At 38.7% G+C, this 16,848-nt stretch overlaps 1 protein-coding gene across 5 annotated transcripts in view; it reads left to right on the top strand.

Moving 5' to 3' along the window:
- The window catches only part of REPS2 (RALBP1 associated Eps domain containing 2), a 107,700-nt gene that overhangs the window by 40,573 nt on the left and 50,279 nt on the right, over window positions 1-16,848 (top strand). For 4 of the 5 annotated variants that reach the window (XR_011136284.1, XM_068918999.1, XM_068918991.1 and 1 more), the window contains exons 4-9: window positions 623-746; window positions 3,690-3,787; window positions 7,743-7,881; window positions 10,356-10,419; window positions 12,127-12,269; window positions 15,132-15,226. Coding sequence is in view for 4 of the 5 variants with exons in the window: in XM_068918999.1 (XP_068775100.1) it covers window positions 623-746; window positions 3,690-3,787; window positions 7,743-7,881; window positions 10,356-10,419; window positions 12,127-12,269; window positions 15,132-15,226 (663 nt within the window). In the remaining variant the exon portion in view is untranslated. The remainder of the gene's footprint in view (window positions 1-622; window positions 747-3,689; window positions 3,788-7,742; window positions 7,882-10,355; window positions 10,420-12,126; window positions 12,270-15,131; window positions 15,227-16,848) is intronic. The other variant, XM_068919007.1, reaches the window with a different exon arrangement.

The following is a 16,848-nucleotide window of genomic DNA, read 5'->3' as shown; positions in this document are numbered from 1 at the left end:
AACACTGAAGCAGAACGCTGCCATCAAACCTTTGGCTCCATCTAGGTTGTCCTTGTTGTGTTGTTTTCCTTTTATATAGTAAACTGTTTCAGGATCACATCCTCCTCTTAAACAATTTCTGTAAGTCAGTGGAAAGAGAAAGCTAGGACAGATACTCAGTAACACTTGCAAATCCACAGAGCGCTTAAAATACCGATTCAGAGATCTGTTTTACTTTTTTGTGTGTTTTTTTAATATGAAAATTGCTTTCTCAAACAAAGAATGCACTCACACAAGCTAAACGAGACATATCAATTCAGGGACAGCCACTAACATTAAGCCTTTGACAAATACTTCAGGCATATGTGGAAGTAAAATGTCTTAAGCTGTTAGTTGTAAAGCTTTGTTATGGCCTTGCCGTGCTTTTCTCCTAGAAGGCGGCTCAATACCAAAGCCTGTCTTTACCATCCTTCTTTTTTTTTTCAATGAGACTTTTCATGAAAATGAAGGGACTTAAGGAGCTGCTGCGTTTCAGTGTTCTTTGCCCATTAGGGCTCTATGTGTTCGGACTGTCGTGCAGAATTATGTGCGGTTCTGTTGTCATCTCAAAATTCCATTTTCTGTTGATGTGTTTTTGAAATAGGAATCCAAGTCTCCTCCGATGTCACCAATCTGTTCACCTCCTGCTTCTCCGTCTAGTTACCAGAGAACACCCTTAAGTTATGGATATGGTAAATCAAGAGGTGGGTTGGAGCAGCAGCACGGAGGTAGGATAAAAATTGGGATGCACACATTATAATCAGTTCTTTTTTTTTTTTTTTCTTATAAGCTTCTAAATTTCAAATGCAACCAACAATCAGGCTAATGATTTCAAGTTTTAATTATATGTGTATTTTGGAAAATGATCCAATCACCTAATTCTGTTTTACATAAAAGCTTTTCTTTCTGATTATGCGATCTTGTCTTCCTGTTTGTTTTCTGCTAAATTAGGTAGATCTGTGTGTCACTGCTCACAGATAAATGCTAATACCTAATTTTTGACACGACTATATGCAGTATGTTCCAATGATGGGAAGTTTGTGAATATTTTTAGAGTGCATGATGCTTTTTGTTTGATTAGAGGAGAAGGAAATTGTTTATTTAGAGGAGAAGAAAAGCCCACTTCTGATCTTAGTACCTGCTATGTTACTTTCCAAATTTCCTGCAGACAAAGGTTTATTGTAAAGGATAATAATCTCTGGTTGCGTAACAAAAATAACAATAGGCTATGAATATAAATATAGTCCCATGATGTAACCTAGACAAAATAAACAGAAATAAAGCCCTACAAAGATATTTTGTCCTTGATGCCATTAGAGTTGGTGGCAAAATCCTCTGACTTTAGTAAGAGGATAGTGTATATCTTAGCAGGACAGAAGCTTACAGTGAAGTTTTGGGGTAGAAGCCAGGCTTTACCCAGGGTTTAGAAGCTCATGTTACAGGTAAGGTGCCTTTCTTGTCCTGATTGCAACATCTGGTGAGCAAGGTGGTGGAGATACTAGGCATCAGTATACTGTCCTTCCATCAAAGGGACTAGGAAGGCAAGACTGCTGTGAATTAGTTTATAGTGAATGAAAAGTGGAGTATGTTAGTCCTTTATCAGTTATCCTCATTTACAAACGAGTGAGTAAACAGAGGTAATAAAACATTTTGAAACTAATTACAGACATGATAAGAATGCGATTGAACACAATCAAATGACGTTCTGGTTAAAAATTGTAATTAGTACTGATTCACAGCCATTTAGTTGTGGATTAGGTAACCTATCGTTTACTCAGATGTAGGTTTTTTTCCCACCCCACCCTTAGCATAACTGATTAAAACAGTAATATTTGACATCTGAAATAAGCAGCAGCAGTTAGATTGTCGTCTAGCTAGATTGTCGTTGAGGTTTGAGCAGAGAACCTCAACATCAGAGGTTCTGCTCGAATGAGTGGCACGTGCTGCAGATAACATACAGCCTGAAGAGCAATGCACTAAGATATGGGAGGTTATTGGGAATAGTGGTCTGTATTACCTGTAGAGTGCTGCACTGTTTTCTGGGGTTGTTTTCATGCTCTGCCAGGGTTACAGCTTTTTTGGGTGTAAGGTTTTGTTCTTTTTGCTTCCTGAATTTGGTTGCAGTAGTAACTTCAGTGAAAATCCTCATGGAAGCAGGGAAGTTCCATGGCAAACAAAAACCATGCGCAGTGAGCAGAGGGAGGAGAATCCAGCCTAATCAGTGTGTGAGATTCTTCTAAAATTCATCATTCAGCTACTTGAATTGTTAAGGTGGTAAAATCCTGTAGGTGTCTGTGCTTGTTTTCCAAAAAGCACTGAAGATTAATATTGTGTTAATGTTCTCATTAACAGACATTATACATTATACAGACATATACTCATACATTAACAGACAGAAGTAACGAGGTAAAATTTTATGGCCTGTGAAATACCGAATGTCAGGCTAGGTAACCTAATGGTTCTTTCTGACTTTAAAGTTCATTTTTTTGAAGATCACTCAAAACATTTGTTTATGTGCATGTAGTGATAGCTTCACAGAATTGATCCTTTTAGCCTCTTTTATACTGAAAGTGTGATTTTGAAATTAGACAGTGTGTCTTAAGAACATTTAAAAGTCAACTCCTTGTACTGCAACCATGGCTATGTACTAATGGATTTTACTCTCTTCTTGATAGCTTTTGAAGTTTATCTTAATAGCAAGCACATAGCAATGTGGCCTTGTACTTACGTTTCCTCTTTAAATACTTCTGTATATTTCACAGCTTCCTTCCTGTGTTTTTTCTGAAATTAGAACTTATTTGTACTGGAGTAAAAATAGATACCAATACAGGATAAGATCACATAGAAGGTGAGGGGGTTGTGCATATAATTTTAAGATCTTTCTGGGCTTAATAAAATTTAGAGCTTTCTTGTTAGCACTTTTCATCAGGAGTTTCTTAAAATGTGTCTATCTAATGCAGACAAACTTCTTACTTTTTAAATACCCTGACAACAGAAGTTTACAGCTCTGTAAGAGAGTTTGCAAGTGAGTTATTTGCCTTTGTGTTGGTGTACAGGATCTATTTTTAAGACATTGTTCTTAAATAGGCATTATGTCACTGCTTACTATATTTGCTGCAGTGGAATGTAAGTGACTTAGCTAAAAAAGAAGTGATTGTGATTGTTGCTTTTCCTCACTAACTTTAGTTCAGATTATGAGATGTACTGAACCTCTTATTTTGCTTTTCAATTGAAATTTGGGGAGGGAAGAGAAAGAACATATGGAAGATTAGTGATTTACTCTGTCTGATAGCATTGTCAAAATAAGTTTTTCTGCAGCTCAATTTGACTATTTCTTATTGCTTACAATATCTTCTGCTTTATAAGGCTAGAAACACATCAAATTAATAAATATATAAGCAAGCTATATAAATATATATTTCAACAATATGAGCAGTGATTTATGTTATCTAATAAGATAATAGGATGGTTCTTATCAGTAACATCTAAAGGAGAATGGTGTAGTATGAAAGACGAGCATGTAGCTGGGATTCTGTTGCAAAAGACAGCATGGGCTTTGATATGATGACATTAAGTTCACTGATGCTTGAGCTTGTAATATTTAGCTTTTGCATTAGCCTAGTAGAACCTTATTTATTATCCTTTTATTCATTTATTTTGAATATCTGCAGCGCCTTATGAAGTCAGACATTCTACTCACCAGCAAGATGGACCATCCTCAGGGAATTATGGAGCCAAGTCTACACTTACATGTTCAACTCTTACTCGGGTAATGAATTCCACGTGTTTTTCTATTATAATACTACTAATAAAGCAATAGAGAAATTAAAAGAAAAAAAAGGGAAAAGAATTCTCACTTCCAAAGTAAAATGTATTCTCCATGGTATTTTTAGATGAGAGACTGAAACATGCTTTTTTAATGCAGGAAAAGACAAAAGCAAAGCTGATGGGAAGGAAGAATTAAAATTAATAATCAATTAAATTGATGAAGCGAAGGAAAAAGAAAACTACAAATCACATAGGGAAACTAGACTTGGGATCTTCTGTTCAAATGTGAAAGAATGTGGAGTCTATCCTAGCAAAAGTAAAACGTTTTCTTGTAAAATGTGTGAGATTTCGCTGAGATTGCCGCTTGATTTTTGAATGTCATCTGTTATATGTGCACAGAATCCATGGCATAATACCTGGCTTATTCAGTTCTGTTGCCCCAGTTTATTAGAAGGAGTCTCAAGCAGAACAAACCAAACGTCTGGACATTTGCTTTTTATGAAGTGGGTTCTATGTTTTCCTGCTGGCTGCAAAACCAGATCTTTGCAATATTCCAGTATGCCTGCTGTGCGTTTATCATGCAAAGGGGTAGTTTATCTTGAAAAAAATCTTGCTGATTTACCAGCAGAACTCTCTTCTCACCCCTACTCCTTGTGTTGTTTTAAAGCCAACATTTTTTTATGGCTGCGCGCTCCCTTTTTACTGCCTTCTACCACTAGGACAAGATAAGGCATGGATTAGTTATTTAGGGGATGGGACTGTTAGTGTAGGAAGGTTTGTTTGTTTCTTTATTTTTAATTCTGACAGATTTTCCTACCCTACACAGACATCTATTTAGCAATCAACGAGCACAGTTCCTGTAAAAATTAATTCATTGCTTATTTGCTGATATATTGGTGGAGCTGTATTTTCAAGTTTTCTTCCAATTTGATTAAACACAGTGCACTCTAATTCCAATTTATAATAGCTCATTTACGCATCACAGTCATTCTGCAGCAGAAGTTCTACACATCTACCAAGACCTAGGTAGTAACCAAAGAATAATTTTAAATCATCTTTTTCTTTTCCTTTTTTTTTTTTCCTAAAGCTTGCCCAATATCTTCACGCTTAATAGGAAGAGGTTTTGACAGCAACACACTTGCAACTGGAACAGATTAGGCTGACTTATAAAATATGCCATTTGTGCCTTGTTCTATTACTTACGTTCTATTTAAACTTTTTTGGAGAATTAAGATTATACTTGCTTGTACAGCTGACTTGAGTAAGTTCAAAGACTCTTGTTGTTTTAGTACTTAAAACCCAGTTTTCAGGAGGAGTAATTACAAAAGTGTCCTAGCCACTGAGCTGAAGTAGGAGCAGGAGAGCTGTGGGATAGATGGTGTCATGAGGACCCCTATGCTCTGGTGTTAGCCTTGAACCTCTTACAGAGGCAGAAAAATGTACCTGGAGAACGAGTCGTGCTCTGCCTCTTCTGGTCTGCTTTTAGTTTGGTTCAGTTTTAACTTCCAAGAGAAACATACTGAAATGCAGTTTCCTTCTCCCAAGTATGCCTTTTTATACAGGGCATAGTAATACTTTATTATTCTTGGAAATACTAAGTTTCTAAAAAGTATATGCATCTTACCCCTAGCATATCTGAAAGGAAGAATTTTAGGGAAGGCTGGGTTATGATTGGGAGAGGCTGACAACTCTGCCTTTTCAAATGACCAAGCCAAAAAAATTAAATAAAATAAATCACAATAGTCTACTATGCCCTCTTTTCTCTTTTGGTAGGTTTTATGGACTGTGAATTCATTTCTAAAGGTTGCACCTTTCAGTGTAAGGAAATTCTCCTTTACCACCGCACCTTCTCCATTAAGAATAGCAATTCTGGAACAGGGCTGAAATAGGTTCCCCTCTTGGAGAGTTCATGCAGTAACGGCAAAGCTGACATTACCAAAGGACAGACGTGGTGGGTGCTTGTAATAGCGCTGCTGCTGCCAATACAGCAATGGCTTTCTAATGGCATGGGCGTACAGAGATTCTGTAAGGCCGTCAGTTGTCTTTGTGGCATGGTGCGATGTAGACCTGAGCCATGGCACAAAATTCTTGAATACTCCAATCACTTTTTAAGAGTCCTACTTTAATGAAAAAATACTGAACACTAAAGCATTTCCAATAAAAAGCTGCATGCTTCAAGCGGAAAATCAGAGTAGTGAAAAAAAAAAAAGGTTCTTTTGAGTAATTTTAAGGAAGATTTTTTTTGCACAGCCATTTTCTATCTGGATGGCTGGGTTTTTACCGGCCATTTTCTTACAAATTCTTCTGTGGTGTTAGCAGTGGTGAATCTCCTTCAGTATAGGCAATTTTGAAGGAATATGTGGAGATCAGATCATCTACTGACTTCTCTAATAATGTGAAAGGCAAGGCTGAAAGAGCTAGTGATTAAAAGTCTGATGTCACTAGTGGCTTGTGCAGATAATCTCTATTCCAGGGGCAAGAGTGGTGGAGAATTTTAAGGCGCAGAAATAACCAGGCTGATTAACATAGCTTTATGCTTATCACTGACATTACTTTCGTATGGCTCAAAATTTCCTTTCTCTCAGTCTCATTTCACATTTCAATCATGTCATGTATGTGTCAGTTCTGCTTATATCCCGGAGTTGCACGAAAGGACTATAGAAGGACTAAAGAATATAGCTTTGTATTCACTATTGTGCAGACCTTTGAAATGAAATTTTCTAGAGCTCCCTTATAGAAAAAAGGTAAAACTTTCCTAATAGTTTTGAATTTTTTTTTTTTTTAGACTAAGCAGTTTTGCCTTTTTAAGAAAAATAAGGGAGAGCTTGTCCTAAATAAATAAGATCCAGGGATTCTGTACCTTTTTACTAGTGTTTAGCATCCCACACCCATAATAAAATGTCACCAGAGCCTCAGGAAAAGATCTGCAGATAATGTCACATAGTTTGTGCTAACTTGGAGTGAAATTGGGGTGCGTTTGTGCACTACCGTGAAATGAAACTTAATTTCCAGCTTTATGATGTTGCCTGTTTCAGGGATCTTTTGATGTATTTCAAAACCAGAGTTTTGTATTTGATTCTTAGAAAATTGACAAGTATATCAGAGAAACGTTTCAGAGTTGGTTGGAGTATGATTATTGTTCATTCTTGCCCTCCCTCTTTAAGCATGTTTGTCATTCAAGCCAAAACCATCTTAAATACTAAGTCATTCCAGTTTAACAGAAAGAGTAATTGCACTGGCAGCCGTCTTCTGGACGCTATCAGCCAGCTTACCAAACATGCAAACTAGCCTTAAGCAAGACAATCTAAAAGCAAATAAGTAGGTAAATAAAATGTTCTTCTCCCCTAGAATATTTTGTTTCCTGAAGCAGAGTTTTTACAAAAACTGGAGCAAGTGACAACAAGTCAAGGGGGTGCCTAGGATTATACCTCTCTCTCTGGTTCAGTGTAGCATGAGCTGAGAATTCAGAAGCGGTGTAGCTCTGTAATTACAACACCGCTCCTAAACTAAATATGCAGTTTCTTAGCAGAGCTAAATTTTTCATGTGTTATGCTGCATAGATGTAGCTTTAGGTCCTTTACAAGTGCTGTCCGTTTTAAATGTACAGTGTTCAGCTGAGGGTTGTTGTGCATGGCAGGCTGAAACCCCCAAATGAGTCCAGAGGTAATAAGGTATGACTCTGAGTTTCCTTTTTGCTATCAGCAGTAGTAAGATTTCCTTTTTCTTTTAGTTTCTGTCATGTAAAGCTTCCTTTAACTGTCTGGACAGAGATACTTAACATTAGGCTCAGTTGCAGAAGATAAGTAACGAGACCCGGTAGTCAGCGTGGCCCTTTCTGCCAGTCATCTTTTTAAAAAACCTGTCTGCTAATGGAGTAAAGTGAACGTGGTTCCCTGAGGTTGTCCCGTGCCCTGCTGGGCCCCTTCGTCGCTGGCTGCCAGTGGCTCTCCCTTCAGTCTCTTTCCGCAGAGCGGGAGCCGCCGGACAGCAGCGCCCATTACGCAGATGACCCCTGGAGAATAACTGAGGAGCAGCGGGACTATTACGTCAACCAGTTCCGGTCCCTGCAGCCCGACCTGAACTCCTTCATTTCAGGTAATGTTTACCAAATAACCTGCACGTCGAGTAAACAGACGAAGCTGAGAGATGCAAAGTGCTGGGTAGATAAACTTTTTTTTGTTTTTTCCTTTTTAATTTTCTGTAGAGTATGCTTATGAAAAAGAGTTGATTGTGTTTTATTTAAAAAAGGCCAACAACTACAACACCAAACTAGCACTGTGAGCATTATGTTTTGGTTTTGGTTTTTGCTTTTCTAAATATTCGTATTGATTGTTTCAGAAGTGGTTCTGTTCTAAAAGCTGACTGTGTGAAAAGCAAAGTGCATCACACCCGCTTTAATATTGCAGACAAAATATCTTTTCTCCTTTCACTTCAGTCCCCGGAAGTTCACTCTGCTACCTGAGAATCGGACAAGTCTCTTTTTTTCTCCCCCTGCCCTGTGCATCATCCTGAGAAATCCAAAGGTTGCTTTCTGTTACACATTGCCATCCCATTGCCTGTGTGCATTTGCACAGATGTTATTGATTGGGATTAAAAAAGAAAGCACTAGTGATGATGCAGATCAGGTTCCTTCTCTTGGTTAAGCTGCCTGTAGAGCTAAGGGAGAAAGACATGAAAAACTGTGACTTGTCACTAAAACAAAGTGCTACCTATTTCCAGTGCATTATTTGAATCTGTTGAGAGAGAAAGCAACCCTGCTGTTCAGACTTGAGGCAACACTCTGAATGTTCAGTTGTCACTCCAGGAAAATATTTTCATCTAAGAGAGCAGTATTGCTGTTCAATAAAAACCGAAATAAACTGTGTCACTCTGAGGGACAGTATTTGTGGACCCCACAAATGTGGGGATCACACAGTGTACTGAGCTGAAAAAACTTAGGCTTCCCAGCAGAAATGTGGCAGCACCCATGTGATGAAAGTTAAGCACATAGTTAACTGCTCTGTGTGGTCAAGCCTGAGTGTTTATGGCTCTGAGGGACCGAGACTTTGGCCTGTAGGTGGTTAAAAGCAAATCTTGGAGAGCGCACGCCTGGTAAAAATATCGTAACAGCATATCGAGATTGCATTTTCATCCTGAGTAGGCAGATCAGACTGCTTGTGAGAGGAATCATTTTAGGTACTGGCAGTTAGTCTGGCAAGGAAGAAGTCACAGGCTTTAAACTGAGGCAGTTTTACTAAGCCCTGCTGTATTATTGCTCTTCAGCGCCATCAGGGTTTCAAGAGGTTCTAATTCAGCCAGAAGTTTGAATAAATTACTTGATGCTGATAGAAATTAATGCTTTACCAGTTTTTTCTTTGCCTCAGTTCAGTCTTCTCCTTATGGTTTGCCTGAGGGAGAAGAGAAAATGGTGGTTCAATAATACTCTGTTTCCCCACAGACATGTATGTATCTCTGACTGTGCGTGCCTGTAGATATGCATTTTCATATGCATATGTAGCCTCTCTGGGAGCTACGCGTTTTGCTTTATGAAGCAGAGTTCTCAGGGAGCCTTTACACACCCAGAGTTACTGCCCGTGAATGAAGTTCTAGCTTCCACAACATCCTACAGCAATTAAGCGGTAGAAATCCTTGCTCTGTGCTGATAAAGATACTAGAAGTTTGTCTAGGTTTACAAAGTGATTTAACAAATCTATGATAGAAAATGCATCAGAAGTTACTGAATGTTTAAATGTTACCTCTGGCTTGAGAAGTTCCTGAACCACAAATAGTCAGAGGTTGGGAGGATGTTCTGAAGCTGTGTTGCTACACGACTTTGTCCTGGCCTTATGTAGGCCTCCAGTGTAGGAGATGAGTTGGTCTTGGTCATGTCCCAGTTGTGGCTTTTCTTATGTACTGCAGCAGATGATCTGATGGGAGTGTGCAAAGGAAAGAGGAAGATTACACTGCCTTACGTTTTGTAAGCCTGTATCCAGGAAGGCCTTCCTGGCTCTAAGGAGACTTGTGCCGCCACTATAGCTCGTTCGTATGAGATAGTGAAACAGTGGATTTGTTAGCTAGGAAAAGAATGAGGGGGAATGTTATGGCAAGGGTGAATGTGCATCCTTGCTAGAAGGACAGTAGCTATGTGATTCCCAAATCTCTTGTGTTTCTCTTTCATGATGTTTTGGCCACTGCAAGGGAAAGTCATAGCTGAAGCAGCAGATTGGGAGAGCAATATAAGACACCACAGCCCTGTGCTGTCACATGCATGGCTTCTGGGTAAAACACAGCCATTAGTATCCAATTTCTCATTACTGGTGACAGACTAATTATGCTGGTTAGGATCAGTAGCACTGGAGCATGTTTCACTTTATTTATTTTTCCCATATGGAGGGAACGGAGAAATGAGGTCAAGAGCTCTGTCTGGCTTTCTCTGTCACTCACTCATTGAGAGGCGAAGGGGCTAGCGGCTATATTAGCATGCGGTTAATCGGAGTGTCTGTTGAACGCAAGGTAACCAGCTGCTTCTAGTGCAGCAAACAATTGGAGAATTAATTTTAAATAGTTGATAAGGCACGGTTTCCCAACAGGTTCCGTGGCAAAGAATTTCTTCACAAAATCAAAGCTTCCCATTCCAGAGCTTTCCCACATCTGGTAAGTACTGTGATAGCACTTGGGATGTGTATCTTGTTTTTTAAAGTATGTTTAATTCAAGAGTACTTGCTAAATTTTTAAAAAGCATCCTTAATTATAATTATCGCTCTTATCTCCAGAATCACTCTCAGGCCCAAGCAGCAGGGTGCACGCTGATCGTCCTGACACCCTTGTTTTCTCTAGGGATGTTCGCCTACTCAGCAGGCCTAGGAGGATTTGAACAGCAGTTTAAATGAGAGCTGTTCTTCTGTATATTATAAGCAAGATCATTAGCTCAACAAACTGACATTTTTCATGAAATGTTATAGAGGAAAAGCACATTTGGAATGTTTTAGATGTGTGGTTGGTTTTATGTTTCTGTCTGTGTTTTGTCAGATGAGACCTAATTAATACCTAATTTTTAGTAAGTACAACTACATAATTCATCAGTGTTTTTCCAATGAACTGCGCTTACTTTTAATGGGCTTATTTAGAAACGATTGTAGATGGAACTGTACACAGAATTTGACAAGGATTCTATTATATTTTCATAAACAACATAGTGCTTTGTAGTTCAATGTCATCCTCGTATGTGGATATGAAGAACAAACGGTTTTAAACATTGATCAAAAATGCTGATAGAGTTTTTACTCTACTTGTATATATACTTTTGTGAAGGTAGATGTGAAGAAAAGCTTGCAAAAGCCTAAACATCTGTTGGGGCCAAAGAACATGTCTGGAATCTTTTCCAAGCATGTTTTGAATCATGAAAATAAAAAAACTGAAGAAACGTTCTGTTAGGGGGAAGTGCACATTGGTATTTAATTTAAAATTTATTTAAGAAAAATGGATTAACCCAGTACAAAAACAAAACACATTTTATTTACGTTGCTGACAAATTTTTGTTCTCTGCACAAAATTTAAAGAAAAGAATTAAAATTTTGTGGTGATGTGTTTTTTAATCAGATTTCGTCTCTGTTAAACACTTGAGGTGTTTCAGTCTTTGTAACTATAACCTCAACAGTTTGAAAAATGCTCATTACTTTCAAAGACTAGGAAGTTGCATGTTTATTTTAATCATTGTGCTAATAATAAATGAATATTTACTTTTTGCAAGGAGTTAGCTTATAAAACTGAATTCTTGAATTTCTGAAATCCAGTTTTATTGTTTGAGAAGGATCCTAGAATTAAACAGAGAACAGCTTTAATGAGCAGTTTAACGATAATGTTTAAACTTGTCACAGACGTTAAATTAGCTCTTCAGTTCTTGCAGCCAGTCAACACCACTGATTAAATGTTTGCTGAACTCCATTTTTATTTTTTTCTGCTCAAACTGGTTTAAGATCCTGCGTGGATTAGCCAAAACTGCTTCGACTCACTGGAAAGCTAACTTCACCCTTGAAACTACAGGATATGTATTTCATGCTACAGTATGTATTATCATATTGTATGATATGATGTGTAAGAAAAAAAATGGGCTTCATTAACAAAGAAGAAAGCTACAAAATTAGCTTACTTCGTTTTCCCACGGCAAATGTATAAAAGTACACGTTCCTATGTATTTGGGAGTTGTTATAGTTGGAATCGAGCATCAGTGAGAGAGAAGCTTGTCTTGTACTCAAATTAAAATAACCCTTTAGAAAGTTGCGTTTCTGTACCTTCTGCGATTGCACACGCACGTTGCTCCGAGGCTAGGGCTTGGAGAACGTGTGAATGTCGTGTCTGCAGGGAACTGAGCGACGTAGATTGCGATGGAGCGCTGACCCTCGCAGAGTTTTGTGCTGCTTTCCACCTCGTCGTTGCTAGGAAGAACGGTTACCAGCTACCAGAGACGTTGCCAGAGACGCTGCTGCCCGACTACCTTCAAGCAGGTGAGCTTGTCACATTCCCGTAGCTGTCTCAGAAACCCTCCACCTACAGAAAACAGATTTTTTTATTTCCAAGTTGCAGGTAGAGTTGAAGTCTAAACTGAATAATGGCTCTCCTGCTGCTTTTTAAAACATGGATTTTTAAATGTGTTTACGAGGCGACTGCTGAAGAAGGAATGTGTAAAAGCATAAAACAGCGATGCAAAATGTAGCCTTCTAATGTCTGTTTCTTTGCTCTGGTGCACTGCAGGTGTCATTAGGGCTAAAGTGGCAGATGACTGCCTGCAGCAAAGATAATCTAACAAGACTTTCATGGCTTTTAGCTCTTGTGATGATTTTTCCGTATGTATACAGATTCTTGAAGGTGTATTGAAAATGATCCTGGCCTGCCTTGGAACTTATTACGCTAATTTATTTTGTTGGATGCAGTTACCAGTTCTATCAAAGGTGGAATTTTTGTAAACTTATTTTCTGTAAGCGACAGCTTCTGCTGTAAATGATTTGTGGTGATGACAGGGGATTACAACAGTTTGTGTAGAACAAGGATAAATTAATCCAAAATACAACATACTTCAGTAACAATGTGCAGTGAAAGACATGCCCTTTCATTTGTTCTCTTCAGTTATGTCTCTTGTAATTATACATGAATACTGAAATATGTTCTGTTCCATTTAAAAAACGTGCATGACTTTCTAGGGCAAGGAGCATTAATCACAGATGATAATTACAGTGCTAACGGATAATATTTAAGACCTAATAAAATCTCCATTAAATTTGATGGCACTGAATACATTAAAAGACAGGAAAAGAGCAAATCAAGCTGTAGTTAGGAAAATTAAATGTTCACCCTGTATCAGATTATTGAAGTAATTTCTGTTGGAGTCTTGTTCCCTATAATCCACTGTCTTCATATCCAAGAGGAGAAGCTCCTGAAAAACCTATACCACCAAATTGTCTTCACTTTTAGCCTCTCTAATTATACTCTGTAATCGTAATTACAACTACCCTTTTCCCCCCAGGACCACCACTTTGTTCACTAGTCTCACTCCTGTTCTCATTATAAATTAGACTGTAAGCTCCTCCGTGCAGGTTCTTGTCTTCCTATATTCTTGTTCTTGTTGGCGTCTCTTCGCATTAAGCCTTGTAGTATAGAACTGCAATGGCACTAAGTGTTGACAGTAATAAGGAATCATAATATCAACAAAAAGAAAAGCACGATAAGCTGTGGTTGTTCCCTGGGAGCCCCCTTTCGCCATAATTTGCCCCTTTCAGCACTATAGCCTTTATCATTTTCTCGTATAATTATTGTTTCATGTGTTGCACACAGCTAAGCGTTTTGAGCTGATCCATGTGAAAGAGTTAAAGGTTCTAGGAGTTAAAGCTTGTTGGTTCTAGGCCCACTCAACAACTTTCTTGGTTATAACGATTTAAGGGTCTGAAAATGCATCATTCTGAAAATGTGTCATTGTGCTGCCTAGTCAAGATTCAGAAATATGTCTTTTGAAAGACTTGTAGAATTAAAAGCGGAACATCTCAACACCTTATAACACAGTGAACTGCGAAAAAGAGAAGAGTCCTGGTTGTACCAACTTTTGCTTACTTACTGATACTTTCGTTTCAAATAAGCATATAGTTACCTAAACAGAAGAAAGTTCTTTTTTCATATGAGAAGTCCTAATCCTAATTTGATTTAACTTCTATGAAATTTAGATTTTATTTGGCTGATTAGGAATGTGACGAAAACTGTTTTTCATTAGGTTGTTGTATTAAGTTCAGAGTAAGGCAGACTGGTTCATTCTTTAATTTGGCTCAGGCAAAATATTTGCTTCTGATAGTAATGTTAAAGCTTCAAATAAATTGACTTGGAGCATTTTAGAATGAATTAATCTTGCAGGTTTTATGGCCTGTTGTATAAACTGCAAATGCAGAGTCAAATTTTATTCTGGCAGGGCTCCATTGATAATTTGACCTGTTTCTTTCTCTGAAAGTTTTTCTTGAAACAAATTTTAAAAATCCAAAAGGCTCCTTGCCCTATACGTAACCCACTGTATTTTAAATTAAGACAGATTTGCAAGAGCTTAATTTGTTCAGATGAACCAGATGCTAGCCAAAAACTAAAAATTGGACTTGAGGACTGGTTATTCTACCTTTCAATGTGTTGATCTTAAAGAAAAAAGGTTTTCCAGCTGTTCAGACAGATTTGTCTCAGAGGAACTAATCCCAGAACGATATCAGCAGAAAGACCTGAGCATATGGAATAGAAACATGGCTGTTGAGAATATTACTGTCAAAGGTTGCAGAGTTGTGGGGGTTTTTTTTCCTGCTTTCGGTCCTGTTTGGTTAAAGAATACCAGCGATGATGCATACCGCAGCAACTACTGTATTTAGTGTGTTTGGTTTTTACTGGGCTTCAGTTTCAGTGCATAATGTAGATTCTACTATACTTTCCAGTATTTGAAGTTCCAAAAATGGGAGTTGAAGGTTTGGTGAGTACCTTTATCATTCACAGAACAGCAGATGTAAACTATAAAGCCAACTAAGCTGATACTGGACTGCATGGAAGAAAAGCACAAATAACACTTAGTTGTTTTGGAGTTAAAATTTACTAAGAGCCACTTTCTCCCAAATTTGACAGTTACTTCTACAACAGATGTTATATGTGTTGTCGCTTTAGTGACCTCTGCTCCAAAATGCAAGATAGAAGGATTTTTTCAAAATGTTTGTCACCCATTAGGTGGGTGGCTTATAGATCAGCTTCAATGTAAAGAGAAGAAGGGTGAAATAATGATGGCACAGCGTTTTTAAAAGTGTGTATTAACCAAAGACTTGGCATGTCTTTCTGTTTCTTTTTTGTTTCCCCTGCAGCTTCTTTGAAGCCTATGCATGACTGCGCGCTGTTTGATTCTTATTCTGAGTCATTGCCGGGCAGTCAACAGACTAGGGACTTTAATCGGACAGAGGTAAGAACGTGCAAGAAGGACGGTTATGTTACAGAGTTGAGAGCAACAGGCACACTTAACAATTAATGTGGTACGTGTAGCAGCAGAACGGTGAGTCTCTAAGAGGACTGTTAGCCTTTAAGCCATCTCAAACCCTTCTCTTCTTCAGTGCGTGGAAAGGGCTGACAGGTATTTTTCAAAAGATGCTTCCGAGTAGCACAGTTTACAGTAGTCGTCTAGGGACTCCAGGCTAGCATATTGCTAGAGTCTGTGCAGAGGAGTAAACCTCAACTACCCGTGTCCTGTTGTGCAGCACTTGATCCTCCTGTGTTGGGAAACAAAAACGTGAAGATCAGCCCATGCTGCAGTAGGGACAGTGGCACAAGGGCAGCGCTTTAGGTGAAAACTCTTGTGAATCTGAATTGGTCAGAAATGTTAGGCTTCGGGGGCAGACCTGGTTCTAGTGAGGCAGTCCTGAGCATCTAGCTGTTTGCTCCCTTTCAAGGAATGTTTCTGCCATTTACGATGCTCCGTTTCAGTACTTTTTCGCCCAAAATTTTGTTGATGAGAAGAAAAATGTATTGGCTCACCCTGGTTCTTTTTCTCTTTGGAAACTGATACCCTACTAGGTTTTGTATGTTACGGACATGCACGGTTCTATGTGATTCGGTCACCATTTTAATAACCAGCCTTCTTTTAGTCTAAGGATCTAGGTAGTAATTGTAAGGAGCTTGGAAGAGTGTTTTGAGGGAAGAACAGGGAAAGAATCTTAAGGATCCATTGTAAACAAAATCACAACATATGATATCAATGTTATAATGAAAGACTGTTGCAAGCAAAGTGACTCAGTTAACGAGAAAAGGAGTTTACTGCAAAAGTTTTAAAGAGGCTGTTAGCAGAATTACCTGTGGCCACCCAGTTGTGCCTGGATATTGCAACTCTGACTGTATACGGTGCAGAATTTGAGTTTGGCCTTTAAGACAGTGAATCAAATGGCAGACTGACTGCAAGAACAGGGCTACAGCTCAGAACTGTTAAGCCTCTGAAAACTGACATGGATGGCTGCTATGATTGAAGGAGAAGGCGCTTCTGATGCTGCTTCCAAATTAGAGAGTAATGGTATGTCACACCAGCTCAGCTAGACACCAGCAAGGCTTTTCTCCAGTTATTTAATCTCTGTCTCTTGTTCTGGGAAGCTTCCAGGTCAGAATCTAGCTCCCCCTTCATCAAATTTAGCACTGAATAGCACGGCCAGGCAGGTTCTCCTAAGCTGCTACGCCTAACAAAACTCAGCGCTATTTTCACTTTGGATATCATTGCAGTCCATGCTTTCAGCAGCCGGTTGGTCTTCTGGAACTGTTAAAATGTACGTGGCCTCCCCAGTGCTCTCCCAGCTCACTGGGTATTGCTTTTGGTACAGCACAGCTTGACTAAAATATAGCAATTGTACTGGATTTTGAAAGCAGTGCTGCTATTTTGGCAGTATAGGCAGAACAGCCTTGCCCTGTTAATATGCCCTCCCTCTGTGAGGGTGGTTAGCAGCAGGGGCCAGGTTCTGCTACAGGCCACACTGCACTAGAACTGCTGCGCTTTGTAGGATAGGAAACCTAAACACTACTGTGATAATGTGCTTCATTAGCATG

This window comes from Struthio camelus, chromosome 1 (genome assembly GCF_040807025.1).
Source record: "Struthio camelus isolate bStrCam1 chromosome 1, bStrCam1.hap1, whole genome shotgun sequence".
NCBI lineage: Eukaryota > Metazoa > Chordata > Aves > Struthioniformes > Struthionidae > Struthio > Struthio camelus.
Note: the sequence above shows the minus strand (reverse complement) of the source record. Positions and strands in the feature narration are given on the sequence as shown.